Source organism: Meles meles, chromosome 1 (genome assembly GCF_922984935.1).
Source record: "Meles meles chromosome 1, mMelMel3.1 paternal haplotype, whole genome shotgun sequence".
Classification (NCBI taxonomy): Eukaryota; Metazoa; Chordata; class Mammalia; order Carnivora; family Mustelidae; genus Meles; species Meles meles.
In genome coordinates this window covers 178,818,015-178,837,699 of record NC_060066.1, presented here as the reverse complement: position 1 = coordinate 178,837,699, position 19,685 = coordinate 178,818,015, and the positions used below count along the sequence as shown (strand labels likewise).

General features: G+C 35.0%; 1 protein-coding gene across 4 annotated transcripts in view; it reads right to left on the bottom strand.

The window, feature by feature from the left end:
* SPATA6 (spermatogenesis associated 6) overlaps window positions 1-19,685 on the bottom strand; it is a 140,585-nt gene that overhangs the window by 39,930 nt on the left and 80,970 nt on the right. For 3 of the 4 annotated variants that reach the window (XM_045980552.1, XM_045980556.1, XM_045980569.1), the window contains 2 exons: window positions 7,963-8,147; window positions 3,868-3,967 (listed from right to left, as the gene is read on the bottom strand). In XM_045980552.1, the coding sequence (XP_045836508.1) occupies window positions 3,868-3,967; window positions 7,963-8,147 (285 nt within the window). The remainder of the gene's footprint in view (window positions 1-3,867; window positions 3,968-7,962; window positions 8,148-19,685) is intronic. The other variant, XM_045980564.1, reaches the window with a different exon arrangement.

Below are 19,685 nucleotides of genomic sequence, written 5' to 3'. Positions count from 1 at the left end.
TGATCAATTTTTAAATGTGCATTTTTAAAAATCCAGAACCATGCATTGAAAGACAACAAATGCGAAGTCTTTAACTGACTTTGTACTTTTGTCAAAACTCAGTAGACAGTATTGATGTGGGTCTATCTCTGGGGCATCTATTCTATTCCTTTGACATATGTGTCTATTGTTTAGTCAACAACACAATGTCTTCATTGTTGTGCTTTATAGTAAGTCTTAAAATTAGGCAAAGGGTCCTCCAACTTTGTTCATTTTCAGAATTGTTTTTGTTTTTTCAATTTCCTTCGCTCCTTCCATATACATTTTAGAATCAGCTTGTCAATTTCTATTAAAAAGTTTGATAGGGTTTTAATTATGATTGCACTGAATCTAGAGATCAAATTGGGGAAAACTGACATCTTCATATGGAGTCCTCCAATCTGTGAACATGGTGTAGTTCTTCATTTAATTCTATTCTATTTGATTGCTTCCAACAGCATTTTGTAGTCCTCAGAATGCAAATGCTGCTCATATTTTGTTAGGATTATACTTAAGGACTACAATTTCAGGTGCTACTGTAAATGGTGTGGATTTCCTAATCTAAAATTCCAACTATTCATTTCAGATATATAGGGAAAAATTGACTTTCTTCATATTTTGTGACCTTGCTAACCTCACTTATTAGTTCTGGGAGCCTTTCTGGAGATCCTGTGGAATTTTCTGCAAAATCATATCCTCTGGAAATATAAGGTATTTTTTCCTTATTTTCCAATCTGTATCCCTTTTATTTCTTTTTCTTATCTTCCTGCATTGTCTAAAACTCCCAGTATGATGTTAAAGGAATGCTAAGAGAGGGCATCCTTGTTTCTGAATCCATATCTGGGCTCTCCACTCTGTTCCACTGGTCCAGAAAAACAGATAATGGGGCATAAGAACTCTTTAAGGAAAGAATGGCTACACGTTTTCCAAAACTAATGGAAAGTATCAACTTACAAATTTAGGAAGTTCTGAAAACTTAACATAGAATCAATCCAAGAATACCAAATGTAGGTGTATAATAGTAAAATTACTAGACACAAAGTTGAGGAGTAAATCTTACATACAACAGAGAGGGGAAAAATTCCCATATTACCTCAAAGGTGTAACAGCTTACTTTTAAAGACATACAAAAAAAGCAAGAAGATAATGGAATAGCTTCTTTACAACACCAAAGAAAATAACTACCAACCAACCAACTACCAACCAACCAACCATTTATTTATATCCAATAAAATCAACCCCCATAAAATTAGAACCAAGATGTTTTCAAACAAAATCAGAATTCATAGCCAGGAGAATATCATAAAAGAAGTATTAAAGGCAGAAGGAAAATGACTGTAGAATCCATATGGGAACATGGAATTGCAGGAAAGAAAGAATAATAATAGGTAAATAAGTGACTAACGTGAATAAACATTACTATATAAATAAAATTAATTTCTTGTGTGTTTTATACATGTAGCCTTAAACTACATGACAAAAATGTGCAAAAAAGGGGGCAGGTTAAAAAGGGTTAAATATTTTAGGGCTCCATTAATAAGGGAGAGGTCAATGAAAAAATAATTTGTCATGTATATATGTTGAAATCTGTAGAGCAACCAATAACAGAAAAGTTAAAAATAAATAACAAATAAAAAGGAAAGTAAGTTATAAAAAATACTAATCCAAACCAAAGCCACATCAATTTATATAGAAGTTCAAGATTTTAATTCTTCAAAAAAACCTTGTGCTACTCATAAGATATGGACTTCAAATATATTGATAAAAACAAAAAGTGGAAAAATACATACCATGCACAGACTAGCCAAAAGAAAGCCATTGTAACTCTACAAATATCAGATCAAATGTACTGTCACGCAGGAATATTGCTAGAAAGGAAGAGGTGAAGAACCTTCATAACAAAAGGTTCATATCACAGTCTGAAATCTGTATCCCACCAATGACATAGCTCCAAATATATAAAATTAACATAACTAGAAAGAAATCTTGAGGCTTAAACCTTCGTTGGGACTTGATACCTATCTATCATGATACAGAAAAAATAATTTTCATCAGATCATATATTTAAATGGGGAAGAAAGCCTTTAGAGGAAAACATAGGAGAAAGTCTTGAAGTACACAAAATTTCTAAAAATGTCAACAACAAAAAACCGTAATGAACTGAATTCATTAGGATTAAGAATTTTACATCAAAGATGTCATTAAGAGAATAAAAAGGCAAGGCACAGAGTGAGAAAAGACAATTACAAAACATACAATTAAAAATTCATGTCAAGGATCTATATGGAACTCAACAAAAAAACCAAAAGGAGACAATTCAGTACAAAAACTGGCAAATGACTTGAACAAGTACTCACAAAAAAGAATAGCCAAAGGCCAATAAGTATACTCATTAGTCATCAGGAAATAGCAAACTGGAACCATCATATGATAAACTACTTTTTACTTACCAAAGGCCAAAATGAAAACACACACAGGCACATGCACATGTGCGCGTGCACGCACACACACACACACACACACACGCACACACACAAACACCCCAATCAAGTAACGGTAAGGATGTGGAGCAAGTATAACTCACACACAGGTTGTTAAAATCACTTGAGAAATTCTTTGATACCCAAATAAGAATACATACATACCCCAATAAGAAGAATACAATGATACCCAAAGTATGCATAAAATGCTTATAGCAGGTCTATAATAGCCCAAACCAGAAACAACCCAAATGTCCATCAACAGAGGAATAAGTCAGCAGTAGTATTTTCATATAATAAAATACCATATAGCAGCAAAAGTGAAGAACTATTGCTAAATATAGTGTCTGTAGTACAAAGAAGTCTGAATTGTGAAGTCAAAGTGAAACAAGCCAGAGAAAAAAGTAGATCTGTAGGATTCCATTTATATAAAGATTAAAACACACAACACTAATCTTGCTATTAAAGTTAGGAGAATGTTTATCCTTGGAGTGACAGTAGCTGAGAGGCAAGAGAAGTTTCTGAAGAGCTGATATTTTTTTTCTTGACTTGGTACATGGTTTACATAGGAGTGTGCTGATTTTATTGTTATTCATAAAGTTGTTACTTATGATTTGTGTCTTTTCCATATGTATACTGTACTTTGAAAACAAGCTTAATTTAAAAACAGTATGCATATAGAAACTTAAAATTGTACAAACTGATGGAATGTCACATAATCCAGTCACATCATCAGGACCAAGCCTGGTACCCAACATGACACTCATGATAAATGATTGTTTCTTAAACTACTGAATGAAACAAACAAAAAATACACTGTAATTATTCCCCAGCTGTCCTTCATAAATGTTTATTTGCCTTACCTCAGAAAATATTCTTATATTGATGTTCTCTAGTATTAAACCCAGTAAACCTGACCTGCTCTTTTCCTCTTTTAAATTTTTAATTAACACAAAAATCAGTTCAGGAACTGCTTCAAAATAATTATATCTCACCCCACGTCCCCTTGTTCTACCATTTAGAATAAAATCTATTTGTGGGAAATGGAATTTATACTAGGCCACAAAACAAGTCTCCACACTTTGAAGGCTATGAAATAATTATCATAAAGTCACTACTTACTGTCTATGAGATAATTATTAGTAATATTGTTTAGAGTTCAGATGATGTCAAACATTTCTCATAATGACTCAGGTCAAGCAGGAAGTTAGAGATGTTGCCTTTAGCAAAACCCCTGACTTCGGTCGAGTGGAGGTTGTATCTTTTTTTCTTCTCTTTCCAGGAATTAACTATTACAAGCTTTAAGCATCTTCACTGGTTTTCTTGCCCAATTAGAAAAGGCCTTCAAGGGAAAATTTTAGAAACTAACATATAAATGTCTTTGATGAGCCTGATGTGATTTCAAGACATTTTTTACCCGGTCATGGATCTCATCGCAGTTTGAAGGTGAACACCAATCAGAATGGAATCTGTGGGCATAAAAAAACAAAGGTGACTTGTAGCCAGAGGGAGAGAAAAATAAATCTTTTCAAATGCCAGACACAGAAAGTCATTTTCCCCTTATCCTTGTGTGATAACACAGAAAGATTAAAATGGCATATTTTCTTCATTGACCAAGGATGAGAGGCAGATGTAAAATCAGGCACTGGTTCTCTGCAAATGTATTGAGTCTTCATAATATGTGTAATAAGTAGTCTTAATAAAGTTTGGTGTGAATCAGGGAGATCATACCTATATATCTGACCATTTTAATGATTTCCTTACGTAAGTCTTCAGAATTTATCAATAAATAAAGATACAGATGTTCAAATTAGAACAATAATTCCATGTATAATGCCTTTAAAATTAGTTCTTATTTTCCAGTAATTTAATCTTTCTTTCTGTATACAGAAAAATAAAACTAGTTTTATGAAATGAAGCAAAATGTTTAAATAGATGAAAATATTTAGAATCCAAACACGTTCTTACTCTCTTAGAATACAGAGGAGCATAAAAATCAAATAATCCCCTATCAGCACAGATATCACTCCCCTAGTCTCTTCTGTGTGTGTGTGTGTGTGTGTGTGTTTAAGTGAATACTGAAAAACAGGAAAGGAAAATGTGGCTTTTATTAAAACCTGAGTTTTGGAATTACAGAAGAAATAGAGCAACCATTCTTCTTTCTAACGTCCTTCCCAAACTCAAAACTGGCATTAGTTTAACTAAGCTAGTTTATATTTACCTTATACAAGGAATAATGAATATGTCTATCTCCAGGTCCACCTGATTATAATTCATCTCTATCAAATGTTATTGATAATTCCTTCATAAAGGAATGGGTACTAAAATGCTAAGTGCTTACATCTTTGCCTTTTTTTCTCCCTGCTTGTTCTTGCAAAGTTATAAATTTATGTTTATACAAAGTATAAACTATTAAGCAGGAGAAATGATTTATATAATCTGTTTCGAAGAGTGCTATTAATAATGGATGATCAACTATATCTAGATTTTAATATCCTACATTTGTAAAAGGAAGTGTTACGGCATCTACAAAATATATTGTCTGACTTTGTTATTTGCTACATATGTAACCCATTTTGAAAACCTGAGATCCAAATATGCAGTTCCAAGAGGATCCCTTCAGTACACTATTCAAGGATCCACTAGTCTGTGCTGTGGTATAAGAAATGACTACCTAACTATATTTAACTTCATTTACAAAATTCAAAACCGTAAGCATGATTAAGAGGGAATATCAGCTTCTTTTTAATTAGATTTGCTAGTATTTCTAAGTCTGATTTTAGTAATAACTCTACAGCCTAATACAAATGATAAGTCATAATATTAATATTTATACTTGGAGGAGAACACTGTTTCTGAAATGCAACACTTACAATAAAAATTGCAACCATTTTATGTGTGAACTCTATTGGAGATATTTTTTTAAGTGGGCTTAAAGCAAAAAGCACCTTCACTATAAATAAAGAAATTCATTTGCTTACAGTCACTAATAGAGTTTTTGAAAGTCTGTTTATTCACATACATGATTAAGGAGTCAACATTTTACAGTAATCTTAGAGGAAAACTTATTTCATCTTAATGAATAATAACCCAGATAATCTCCTATAGCTATATATTCTGTCACCTCCTAATTTTGCTGGGGACATACAATCTACATTTATATCAGCTTAAATTATTTACTGATTCCACTGGATTTTATAAACACCCTGTAAGTATACTGCTCAGTGACCTAAAAAGCCGTATCAGAGAACGTCTTATATTTAAAGGTGTGGTACTGTGTGTGCTAAAAAGGATGAAATGTTTTTCTTTCTAGTAATATGTCCTATAGACATTTTAATTTCTTTGATAACTAAATCTGAATCTTTTTTAGAACATACACTCAAAGTAGAGGTGTTCTACTTTAGTGAAAGTAAAAAAGTTTATCCATCCTAAGGCATACCCCAACATAAATTTATTAACTTATTTAGATAAATTTAAAACTAAAATGTCATTATATTCTTCTTTTTTAGAAGCACCCCAACCTTCCTCAAGTGATAGGTGAAATGGTCATGTTTAAGATTAGAGTTATTCATTTCCTTCTAGAAAAGAACTATATCTACTACCAACCATTAGGATAAATGTGTAAACACCGCTCACTACTAGAAGCCATCACCTCCACTGGAATACGAAAAAGGGACAGTTGACTTTAGCTCACCTCAATGAAGAATTTTTGAGTATAGCCTCAATGAAGAATTTATCAAATTGGGAAGATAGGCTTCAAAAGCTGGGACAAAACTACAGATAAGGATAAAATAACATGGGACTAAAATTCATATTGTACTACAGTGGTAGACAACTGGAGAACTGTGCAAAATAGAAAAATAAAACAATGTTTATAAAAACATATCCAAGGAGATACAAGTAAAAAATTTCTTAAAAATCTACAGAGATGGCAAAGAACCTAATGAATAAAATCATAAGTGCTTAATTCTAAAAGTACAAAAAGAGAGAGTAGCACTGACCACACATCTGAGCAGACATGAAAATTAAAGAAAATCCCCTGACAATTGAGACACAAGTTACCAGACTTCAGCAGGAAAATCTCTCTTCAAAAGTCTCTCTTGAACTTTAAAGCCTACAGAAACATAAATACGTATCTCTCTCTGTAAATACAGAGATACATCTTTTAATCTATCTGTCCTATCTATCTAGGAACTCCATGATCCCTCAGGCAGGATTCTATTGGCCTAGAAGCAACATTAATCAAAATTCCCCATCTCAGGGTTAGGGTCTCCAGCAGACCTCCATACATCCATCTGAATGCTTACAGGGCAAATGAGGAAAACAGACAAATCTATCTCTTCAGAATAGAGATGCTTTAATACAGCTTCTGAACTGATACACTCTTGCTCAGATCATCAGTTTTGAGATGAACTTTTTGACAGACTATACATTTAGTTTAAATTTTGTCAATTATGTCCGACAGTTGTAATAAGCCGTACAAATTTAGTGTGTTACATTAGCTTTTTTATACCATCTGTAAAGAAAGATTTTATTTACATTTGTTGATAGCATTTCTCTTAGGTGTTCAAATTTCTATAAAATTTTTTAACTATCTAGGGTTTTTTTTTTTAAATTTATGATAACTCTGTTTTCTATGTTACTATTAGTGAGTGAGGCAAGGAATTTCTAATTTGAATTTAACAATGACAAAAACCGATAAAGAGGAATTATTTCTTTCACATTCAATTGTAACAAGTGTCTAACTTTGGTTGCCCAAGGTTTTTTAGAGGGACGGCTGGAATCTTTACATGGTTAAGATTTCCTGGGGAGTTGGGGAGGGGTTATTTGAGGAAATCAGGTACTATATACCAACAATATATGGCATCATCATTACCACTAAAAGGAAAGTATAATCTATGCTATTTTTAAGCATTAGCCATATTCATATGTTAAATTCCTATGAATCTCTTGAAAACAAACCAACATGAGCTATTTTTCACTTTCATGAGTTACAGTATTTAACAATTTTATTTATCTATTTATTTGAGAGAGAGAGAGAGGGAGGGAGAGAGCATGAGAGGGGAGAAGTCAGAGGGAGAAGCAGACTCCCTGCCAAGCAGGGAGCCCGATGTGGTACTCGATCCTGGGACTCCAGGATCATGACCTGAACCGAAGGCAGTCGCTCAACCAACTGAGCCACCCAGGCGCCCCTGAATTACAGTATTTAATTACGGTTTAAGTGACTCTAATTAATAAACTCGCCAATAATTAACAAACTTACTTCAAGAGGACTGGGTTGGGAAGGAGTATCTAGTACCATATAATATGTAAAATGTCATGTTCTAAACAAAAATTAAGCCCTTTAATAAAAGATCAAATTATACTTGTATGAATAATCATTTCACATACATAATTGCTGCCTTGTCTTTTCTAATGATGACTATTCAAAAAAATTAGTACAGAAAGAGAGACTAAGCATTACCTTTCCCTGAGAGAAGCTCGATTTAACACAGGGCTTGGAGAATGCTTTGGCATCGTTGAGGGTGCTGAATGGACGAGTAAGGTTCTTGCTGAATGCTGGGGCTTGCCACATGACCGTGAGCTTAAGTACTCATCACACCTTTCCAAAGACTCATCAAAGTCTCTCCCATGAGGTGTCCTGATAACCTGTTTAAAAAATATTTGTATACACACAATAAATGTGGTAATATTATACATACACACAACCTGAGAACATTTATAAGAGTTAAAAAAAAAAGTATAATGCCATAGCTGTACTTGAAGGTAAATTTCAGAATGTAGCAATTATCATTATCATTGTAAGATTAAATATTGAATATATCTGGATTGTTCATTCTACATGTCTAAAAATTATAAAACCTTATCAATTCCAAGGGCCTTTGAGTAGTAGTGGGGTAAAGGTAGGAGTGTACATATAAAACAAAGGACAATACACAGAAACTAATTATAGCCCAGTTTAGCTATGATGTCAATCAGAACAGAATTCTACCCTAACACTCATATATTGATTCATTTGTTCTGGGGACAAATGACTAAATCAGGACAGAAAAATTAATAAATTCCTATGCTTACTATGTGGAACTTCGATTCTAGTAAAATTTACATTCTACTAAGAATGTAGTTTTAAAAACACACACATACCAAGATAAATAAGTAAAATATACAGTATGTCTAAGGATGCTAAGTAGCATGAAAAGAAAATAAAGCAGGAAAGGGGATAAGAAGTGCTGATGGGGTGATGTGGGAGGGGTATGGAAGGAAGGAGCTGCAATTTTAAATAGGATAATCAATGGGGACCTCACAGAGAAAGAGAATGTCTTAGTAAAGATCTAAGGAGTAAAGGCCTGAAGACCTTAGTAAAGAACACAAGACCTAAGTCATGGGGACATCTATAGAAAGAGCATTCTGAAAGAAAGAAAAAAAAATGTAAAAACCCTGTGAAGTGGGGTGAAGAGCACGGCCTGGTATATTAGAAATAGCAAAGAAACCAACAAGACTGAACTAAATAGTAGGCAATGAAGTTTAAAAGGTAGATTTAAAGGATTTAGGCTTCTATGCTGTGACTATTTCTTTTTTTTTTTTTTTTTAAATGAGATCTCCCTGGCTACTGTGTTAAGAACTGTCTATAGATGGGCCAAGGGCAGAGGCAGGGAAATCAGCTTGGAAATGATTACAATAAAATATGGAAAAGGATGTTGGACTGGATCAGAGTGATAATGGAGGTGAAATGTGATCAGACTCAAAAGGCATTTGAAAGACAGAGCCAACAGGATTTGCTGATGGACTGGATGTCAAAGATAACACCAGTCTTTCAGCCTAATCAACCTGAAGAGTTGAGTTTGTATGATTTAGTTATAACCTTCCAACTGGAAGGATGGAAGGATGTTAGGAGTCTGTCTTTTGGACATGTTGAGCTTCACATATTAATTTATTAATCACACAACACAGTAGAGTAGAATTCAGGAGAAGAGTCTAGGATAAAAATACAAATCGTATTTAAAGATAGGGAACTGATGGTAGCACCAAGGAAGAGAGCATAAATAGAAAGAAGAAAACATCTGAGGACAGAGTCCTGGGAATACTCTGAGAGGCTGAGAAGATAAGAAGGAAATATGAGACCAAGGAGTGACCAGGGAAGAAAGGGAATAAACAGGAGAATGTGTTGTTAGTTGAGAGAAAGCATTTCAAGTAAGGGGAGTAACTGAGTTAAATTCCTCTGATAAATCAAATTAGAAAAGACTGCAAGTAGACCTTTGTATTGTAGCAACTGGAAGGTCATCAGTAACAACAGCAAGAGTAGCACTGATGAGTGATGGGAGTGATGGGAGTGATAATCTGGAGTTGAGTTCAAGAGAGAATGAGAGAGGGGAACTGCATTCATTTAATAAACATTTAACCTCCAGCCACTATTTTAAGTATTGGGACAATGGCATTGAACACAACAAAGTCCCTACCTTTATGAGTCAATGTTCTAGAAGTATTATTTTGTAAATATCTGACCTTAAAGGAGGTCAATTTGATCTTTAGGAAAGCCAACTAATCTTTCAGACTCATTTCCCTCATATGTAAAATAGGGTTAATAATAGCTATCTTTTAGATCATCTACAATTTAAAGTATTCTGTAGAATGCCTAGGTATATGAATTAGTTATGCAATAAATATAAGTCCTTTATTATTGAACTACCAGTCCAATACAACTTTTGCTTCAACACTACCATAATTTTCACTGTTTTCCAGAATTATAGCAACATATGATTGGTTAGCAGTGAGCTGAAACAAGCTTTCATCCTAGAACAAAATAGCATGTAATTCAAATGGCTCAGTTACAGTCCCAAATAACTGATCGAGAAATATATGATGTAGATTGAATAAAAAATCAAAAATTGTTCCACTGTTAGCTGTTCACAGTTCACAGAGATAAAGTAAAAGCACAGTGAATGTCAAAAAAAAAAAAGGATCAAAGAGATCCATGGTCAACAAATGTTAAAGGTATATATAAGAGAGACAGGAAAGAAAGAAAAAGTGCTGTAATGCTGTTTCTAGAGTTATATCCAAATACGAGCTCCTTGGCTTATGCTAGAGAGATTGTGTTCTCTTTGTTAATTTCTTTTTTTAAAAGATTTTACTTATATATTTGAGAGAGAGAGAGAAAGTGTGTGTGCATGCTGTAACTCAATACTATTCAACATTTATTAAGCATATTTTATGTAAAAAGTACTGAACAAGGCAGGAGACACAGATAAATACACAATATATTTTTAAAAAAATTTATTTATTTTCAGTGTAACAGTACTCATTGTTTTTGCACCACACCTAGTGCTCCATGCAATACGTGCCCTCTCTATTACCCTCCACCTGGTTCCCCAACCTCCCACCCCCCAACCCCTTCAAAACCCTCAGGTTGTTTTTCAGAGTCCATAGTCTCTCATGGTTCATCTCCCCTTCCAATTTCCCTCAACTCCCTTCTCCTCTCCATCTCCCCATGTCCTCTATGTTCTTTGTTATGCTCCACAAATAAGTGAAACCATATGATACTTGACTCTCTCTGCTTGACTTATTTCGCTCAGCATAATCTCTTCCAGTCCCGTCCATGTTGCTACAAAAGTTGGGTATTCATCCTTTCTGATGGAGGCAAAATAAATATTACAGACAAAACCTCAAAGAAGTTACAATCCATGATAGCAGACATGAACAAACAAGTACTGATAACACAAAGAAGAAGGAAATTAGAAGTAAAGAGGTATTTAATAAGTAACTGTGCAATGGGATCATAGCCAGGATGTAGTCTTTGCATGGAATTAGAGTAAATATTTGTACTGTAATGTTTTATATCTACATGGAGGACTGAAATGTATAATGAGAGGGTAAGTCTTTGATAAGAATCCATTTCAAACTTTCAGTCTTAAACCTTAGCTTAAGAAACATTTCCATAGCTCTTATGAGTTTTCTTCCATAGGTTACTTATTCACTTCAGAAATCAAATGGAATATTAATGTCTTTGGCTCATTACAGAAGAGTTCCTTTCCTGGATGATTCCTCAAGAACACTGGCTTACAGTCCAAAGACATGGGTTCAAATCCCTGCCTGACCAGGTCATTTCCTCTCCAAATTTTTCCTTATCTATAAACCAGGCAAATAATCTCCCTGGTTTGCCACAAAAATGTGGTAAGACTAGTGAAAACACAAAGCAGAGGGTGTAGCTCATGAGACAGAATAATATTTATGTTCTCTATTTATAGCAATCTTCATGTTTCAGCATAAAGGCTTTTTTTTTTTTACATTTATGGAAATTATCCTTTAAATGCCGAGACCTCAAATATGTAACAGCTTCAAGACTGCAAATGTTAAAATGTATCAAGATAAAAAATTTAGTATTTTTGACCCAATCTAAAACTGTTGTAAGTAGAAAAGCTTCATATTTAAAATTAATTGTAATTTCATAAATGTAATGATGGAAATGACACACTTTTCAAACTTGTGATATATAAAGGTCTGGTTACACTATACTCATGAAATGAGGTTCCTGTAAAGTTGTTTACACGATAATCTGATAAGTTAAATCATATTAATGGCCATAACATTTTTTTTTATATATATATATATTTTAAAGATTTTATTTATTTATTTGACAGAGAGATTGAGAGAGAGCACAAGTAGGATGAGTGACAGGCAGAGGGAGAGGGAGAAGCAGGCTCTCTGCTGAGCAGGGAGCCCAATGTGGGACTCTATCCCAGGACCCTGAGATCATGACCCGAGCTGAAGGCAGAGGCTTAACCAACTGAGTCACCCAGGGGCTCCATAACATTTTATATTTATAGGAACTTCAAGATCCAATTAATAGAAGGAACAATTAACTACTAAGTATAATGGGAAATAAGAAATTCACTTATCCATCAAGTATCTGTTGAAAGCTTACTTAGTGCCTGGTACGCAACAACATGCTCTAAAACTTCTCCTTTGTTGTGGGGCATAAAATTTAAGAAATAAATAAAAATAATTCTAACGGAATTAGCTGGGAAGTAGTTGAGAATGAGTGCAGGAAAAATGTTCAGTATAGGTACTGCTTTGATGATAAGAAAGTACAGTTCTCATCCAAAAAGAGAGAAGGAGGGGCACCTGGTGGCACAGTCAGTAAGGCTCCAACTTTTGGTTTCAGGTCGTGATCTCAGAGTCATGAGATCAAGCCCCACATCAGGCTCCACACTCAGTGGGGAGCCTGCTTGGGATCCTCTCTCTCCTTCTCCACCAGCTCCCCTCCTTGTGTGTGCGTGTGTGCTCCCTCTCAAATAAATAAATCCTAAAAAAAAAAAAAAAAAAAAAAAAGAAGACAGAAGCAAATATTGGTAACTAAGAGCAGTTTCTCAGTTTTGCCAAGAAAATACCTTAGTGAATCCTATTTGAAGTAAGTAATCAATTCCTATCTTATCTAGTTTAAAAATCCATACGCTCAACTATCTGGTTTGGTTTTAGAAAGATGTACTTCCTTTACACTGGAGGATTTAGAAGAAATTCTAAAATAATGCAATGAAAGTGATAAGTCATTCCTTAAATAGATCAATCTTTGTGTGTATGTGTGTGTGTGTGTCCCTTCTAGACCACTATTCTATGCATTTATATAAATAACTTGTTTCATCCCCACAACAGTCTTATGGAGTAGATATTTTTATCCTCTGTACTTCATAGCAGAGGAAACTGAAGCAAAGTAGAATGGCTATCAAGTGACATATCATATCAGTGACATATGAGTGACCTACGGCAGATCTCCCAAGTGGAAAACTCCCAGAGCCCAAGCCCCTCAGGATGCCTAAAAGGAAGGTCTCATAATCTGATTTACTAACAACCCAAAATATAGAGCTCAGGAACAAACTGTTCTCAAAGAAGAAAGACATCTCCAATTAATTTTATGATGCAATCATAATAATGCTACCAAATCACTAATGGATAGCAGAAGGGTAATTACAGAGCACCCGCACTAGAAACCATCTATAGAAAAAATGTTAAAATATTAAAAAATTAAATTTAGTAACATTAAAAAAAAAGAACATAACATGACCAAATTGGGTTTATTCAAAGTATACAAGGATAGACTTATATTAGAAAATCTATTAATCAACTCAATAGACACTGCAAAAAAGGCGTTTGATAATAGTCAGCATCCATTTATAATTAAAAAAACATTTTTTTTCCAAATGGAATTTCAAAAGGAACTTTGTTAACTTGTTAAAGGATATTTAACAAAAATCTACTGCAAATAACATTCAAAGGTGTGAAACCTTAGACATGATCCTATCAAAGACAGGATCAAGACAAGAAGGCACACTGTATTAGGCTATGTTGCAGAAGCAAATTAAGTTTGAAAATCGGTGGCTTAACATAATAAAGGTTCATTTTCCCCTGTGCTTTACAGTAATAGAGGTTAGCAAGAGAAATTACACTTCACAAAACTGTCCAAGGACTGTTTTGATGAGGCACACTGAACAACTTATGGCTGTATGATCTAGAACATGAGGCCTCATTGTCACTGCAATGAGAGAGAGTTCATACCAATTCATTTATGCTTCACCCGGAAGGGATCCACATAATTTTCCTTCCTAGCCCAGATAGAGTAGGCCCTATATACCTAGAAGAGGGCTTGAAAAGATGGAAGAGGACATGAATAACAAATAAGCAGTAAATGTCTCTGCCACATCCATTATTACCACTATTGCTCTTATTGAACATTGTATTGAAGATTCTAGTCAGTTGAGACAAAGAAATAATTTGAATAGCAGAAATAAAATTCATTATTTGCAGATGATAGTTTCTTTTATTAAAAAATTCAAGAATATCTATGATAAGAATGTTATACAAAAATCAACTTCAAACCTACATATCAATAAAACACACAAAAAGGTAATTTTACATAAAAGACTCTTTATAGTAGGAACCAAAACTATAAGGTTTCTAGGAATAGATCTAACAAAAAATGTGCAACGCACTGATAAAGCATTTATAACTTTAGTGAGACATGTGAGAACTGAGACCACCTGCATTCATATGGCATTACTATCAGAACAAAGAAATGAGGCCCACTTACCTGAACATGACTTGACCATGAATTTAAGGAAATTCTTGCCCAAGAAAATGTTACAAACCAGTAAATAACCATCATTTGCTTCAGGACATTCCCATAAATCATTTACCTGAACAGCAGTCTGCTCAATTATCAATCAACTCCCTTCTCGAAACAATAGATTCTTAATCTGGTCAAACAATTCCCTTCTCAGGACAGATCCTGAAATGGACAAATCCTTCCTTATCAAATAAATTGTTTACTTGTCAAGACTTGCTTTAAGACTCCAGTCTTTGTGTCCATTAATCCTAAACTTTTATATCACAAACTTTGTCAATTAGATTCCCTCAGTAAAAGCCCTACCTTGAAACACTGGAGTTCAGACCCCAAAACCCTGTAAGTATCTGCCCTTAACCTTCCCCTTTCAGAGACACTTCTCCAACTGTCGAGGTGATGGCTTTCCCTTACTGCATTATGTCACAAACGCAGTTTTGCTTGATATCAACAGACTATTCAGTTATTGCGGTGGGCTTCTGGTGAGTTGGCAGTAGACAATCCTAGAAGCCCATTAAGATATTAATAGATATACTTTTGCTACCACAGTGAAGACCTTCAATATAGAAACTTTATTTTTCTGAGACGTCTCGAGTTTCCCTCCTGGGAGTTTCTCTGACTACATAGTGAGGTGAGTGACTCTTGGTGTTGAGTATGGGCTCTGACTTCCTTTTGCTCAACTTCCCAAATGCTTGCTTTGTCTTCTAGGAATGCAGAACCCTTTAGTAATCTTTTCATTATGTGATCAGGTCTGAAAACTCATATGCCCAGTGGAAGTTTGTCTTTCATTAACAATACTTATATGTCTCTATCTTTGTCACTTCTTTTTGTGAGTCTATAAGAGGAAGGTCATGGGAAAATGAACAAAACATTAAGCTACTAAATCCATCCTCCAGTCAGGACCATGGGTGAACAGGATCTGATACTCTTACCACATCACAATCCTTATAGTAAAAATTCTGTCCTGTGTCACTTGTCAAAATATCATGAAAACTTCTTCAGTTTTTTTTTTTTTTTCTTGTTTTCTCCAGGGAAAACATACCTTTAGGAGAAATTGCTCCCAAACCTTCCATCTTCCTAGAACTATAGATGTGTCAGCTTTCCCACTGGAGACAACAAGGGGCTGGAGACACAAAATATGCAAGCAACCCACTGGCCAATATTGCCAGACTTGTGTGTTTGCTTCACGTTAGGTCTGTAGTCCCTCCAAGTTAGATTCAAGCTGTTTCCGTGTATTTACATTATAATTTTAAACCATACAGTTACTGTTATAACCACCATAATTTCAGCAATGTTTATGCAAAGAAATCCTTCTGCTACCATAATGGCAAGCCTGGCAGGATTCAGCATTGCTGCAGACTGACAATTGCTTTTTACCTTCTAGTTCTTCCTTTTCCAAGTGTCCCATTTTCTCAGCTATCCTGTTCCCACTCTAACAGAGTATATTAGAAATGGGGCGCCTGGGTGGCTCAGTGGGTTAAGCCTCTGCCTTCGGCTCAGGTCATGATCTCAGGGTCCTGGGATCGAGCCCTGCATCGGGCTCTCTGCTCAGCAGGGAGCCTGCTTCCCCTCTCTCTCTCTGCCTGCCTCTCTGCCTACCTGTGATCTCTGTCTGTCAAATAAATAAATAAAATCTTTAAAAAAAAAAAAAGAAATGGGGTTCAGGTAGGGTGGGAATATGAGAGATGGGAAAGAGAATGTCAATTCACAGGTCACCCAATGCAGATCTGATGAACTGGCCCTCCATCACCCAAAGATCCTGGCCTTCAAGCCAGACTCAAGTGATTGCTTGGAAGCTTTTTTTTTTTTTTTCAAGGTTTTATTTATTTATTTGAGAGAGAGAGTGAGCAGGGGAAGAGCATGACAGGGGAGAGGTCAGAGGGAGAAGAATACTCCCTCCTGAGCAAGGAGCCCGACGCGGGGACTCGATCCCCAGACTCTAGGATCATAACCTGAGCTCAAGGCAGTTGCTTAACCAACTGAGCCACCCAGGCGTCCCTGCATGGAACTTTGAGTGGTCTTTCTTGAGGAGGACATGAGTATGTTCTATGTGAGGGAAGAAAGGTATGCAGAGATATTTTGTATCCAGAGGGGCAGACTGTCAGATACGGTTAGCTGTCCCCTAAAATTTGTGTTCCCTCTTATGTGGCATAAGATGAATGGGATCAGCGGCCTAACCAGGTTTCTACTTGCTGGCCACTCTTCCTCCTGTGCTTCTAGATATGGCCATGTGATCAGTTCTTGTCAGTGGAATATAAGATGTGACTTAGGTCACAGCCAGGCTTTTAAGAAACAGATGCACTGTGTTGTTAATGACAAATACGCTTATATTTTGTTAAGATACTGAAATAGTAAAGTTTCAGAACATCTAGCATTACATTGAATGAGTTAAAATCCAGAAGTAGAAATACAGACATGACCTGGAGAAGGACAGTGATGACATCATGGGAACAGTGTGTAAGTTCAGGAGCAGTAGGAACAACTAAGTTGTAGGGAATAAAAAATCCAAGCAGTAAACTCTGACCTTGATGTAATATTTATTCATAAATTCAAACATTATGTCAGTGTCCACCAGATACCTATATGCCTGATAGCAAGTAAGGATAAAATGAACAAAACATTAAACTTACTTTCAGGGGTTTAGGAAGACACATTAAATCCATATTCTTCCAATTCCAAGAGGCACCCAGTGTAATAAGGCAATGCTTAGGCATTCAAGGATGTTAACAGTGATGTAAGGCTACTCAAAATCAACCATATATTCCACATGAATATCATAATTTTGCCTAAAGCCAGGTCTGCTTCTTCACTTCCACTAAGGTGGTTTCCTATACCTTTCAAAGAAATAAGAACTCTCCAGCTTGAGAGTTCTCATAAAATTCATTTTCCCCAAATAGTTTAGAATGGATAAAGAAGTGGAAGCAATGTTCATTTCAACGTCTAGCAGTAAAAAGGAGAAAGAGAGGATAAAGATAGGGCAATGCAGACTGAGAGGTATGTTCTTTTTCAGGAGCTCTGGAGAATTTGTTTCTGTCATTTAAGACGGGAATAAAAATTATTGTTCAATTATAAGGCTACATGTAATCAGAGATATAATCCACATGAAAAGCTTTAAAACTGGAACCCATTATATACATTTAACTTGATTTTTATTATTATGTTTGTGGTCAAAAGAGATGGAGCCAATAAATAAATAAATGCAAAGAAGGTGTTAACATTATTAAGAAGGCAGAGTAAAAGGAAAAAGAAAGTGGAAATTAACAGAAAGACTAAAGTAGAGATGAAGATAACGGAGGATAATTCCATCCACAACTGACTGACATTTCCTCTGACAAAGTAGAATATGACATTATGTACGGAAAACAAAAAGGAGAAGAAGTAGAACTTAGGTTGGACTGTGTGTTACAGAATCAACAAGAGAACAAAATGATCAATAGCACTGAAGGCCAATTTGAAGCTAGAAAGGATTATCTTTATAAAGACCCAGGTAAAATGGGTTCTATTAATCTTTCCAGAAATACTGTTATTAGATGTATATCCATTCATTTACTCATACACTGATTACACATGGCATCACTGATTTTTCAACCTTCACTCCCAAAGTCCCTGCAATGGACTAAATTGTGTCTCTGTAAAATTCGTATGTTGAAGTCCTAACCCCCACTTGACTGCATTTGGAGTAAGGATTTAAGGTTAAATGAGGTCTTTTGGGTGAGGTCCTAATCTGAAAGGGTTACTGTTCTTAGATACCAGAGTTTGCACTCTCATGTACTCCTGCCTCTCTTCCATGTAGGACATGGTGAAAAGGCAGCTGTCTGCAAGCTAGGAAGAGAGCTGTCACCAGGTACCAAACTGGCTGGCACCCTGATCTTGTACTTCATAGCCTCCAGAATTGTGATAAAATAAATTTCTCTTGTTTAAATCACCCAGTCTATCATATATATTATCATAGCCCAAACTAAGACAGTCCTCATTTAAAAACAAATATTTTGTCTTGCCTTCGTTTATATTGAAATGAAATGTATTAAAAATCAACAAATTGTCTTAACTATAGTATAAAGAGAAATTAATGGAACATGACCTAAAATATGTACTTTAATACATTAATGCTCAAGCATGACTATTCCAGAAAACATAATGGATGCTTACACTCACTTACATAGTTTGGAGTTTTAAAATGTAAGAAGATCATAAGCCATTCCATACAAGAAAACCAGGAAAATAAATGAGCTGCCCTATACTTCATGATGTAATACTACATCATATATTTTTAACAAAACAAAGTATAAGCTTTATAATATACTTGTATTCCTATAATATGTATCTCAAAACAGTGTAAAGGTACCCATGTTTTATGTAGAGTTAGAATTGTTCTAATAATTATGAACATGTTTTTCACCTCCATTATGGTTGGTGAGACAGCTGAAAGCCATGTGGGACATAAGAATTCCTCACCATTTGGCATTGTCCCACTATTACAGAATATCTAGCATCCCTGATTATTAAATATCAAGAGTACTTCCCCTAAATTACTATAATAATGGTAACTGTTAATATCTAAAATGTCACCTTGACTGTGGTACAATCTCCACTGAGAACCTGTATACTAAATGAATGCCTACGACACAGGCATATTGGAACTACATTGGAGAGAAGAAGTCAATGATTCGGGGGGGTAATGGTAGACGTGAAAAGAATACAAGCATTTATGAGAACAGTTGGGTTATAAGGCTTCCAAGGTAAAGAGAGTTGAGTTTGGTCAAAAGAATAGATAATGATCAAACAGCTACAAATTTTAAAAAGGGAGGCAGCAGATATAGAGATAAGGAGATGTAAGAAAAATAGAAAAGTAAGGATGTTAAAAAGCCATTATCCCTCAGTACTTACCCTCCACTCAAACGAAACTAGTTGTTTCTCTTTTCTCCCAGGACCCTGTATTTATTCTAAATCCCAAGACTTTTTCACATTGCTTTCCTTCTCTTGTCTATGCAAAATACATTTCTCAAGAGAATTCAAGCAAAGTCCTTTTCCGGAAATTTTTTGGTAAGCACTCCCACCTTTATGACTTTTTTTTGCTT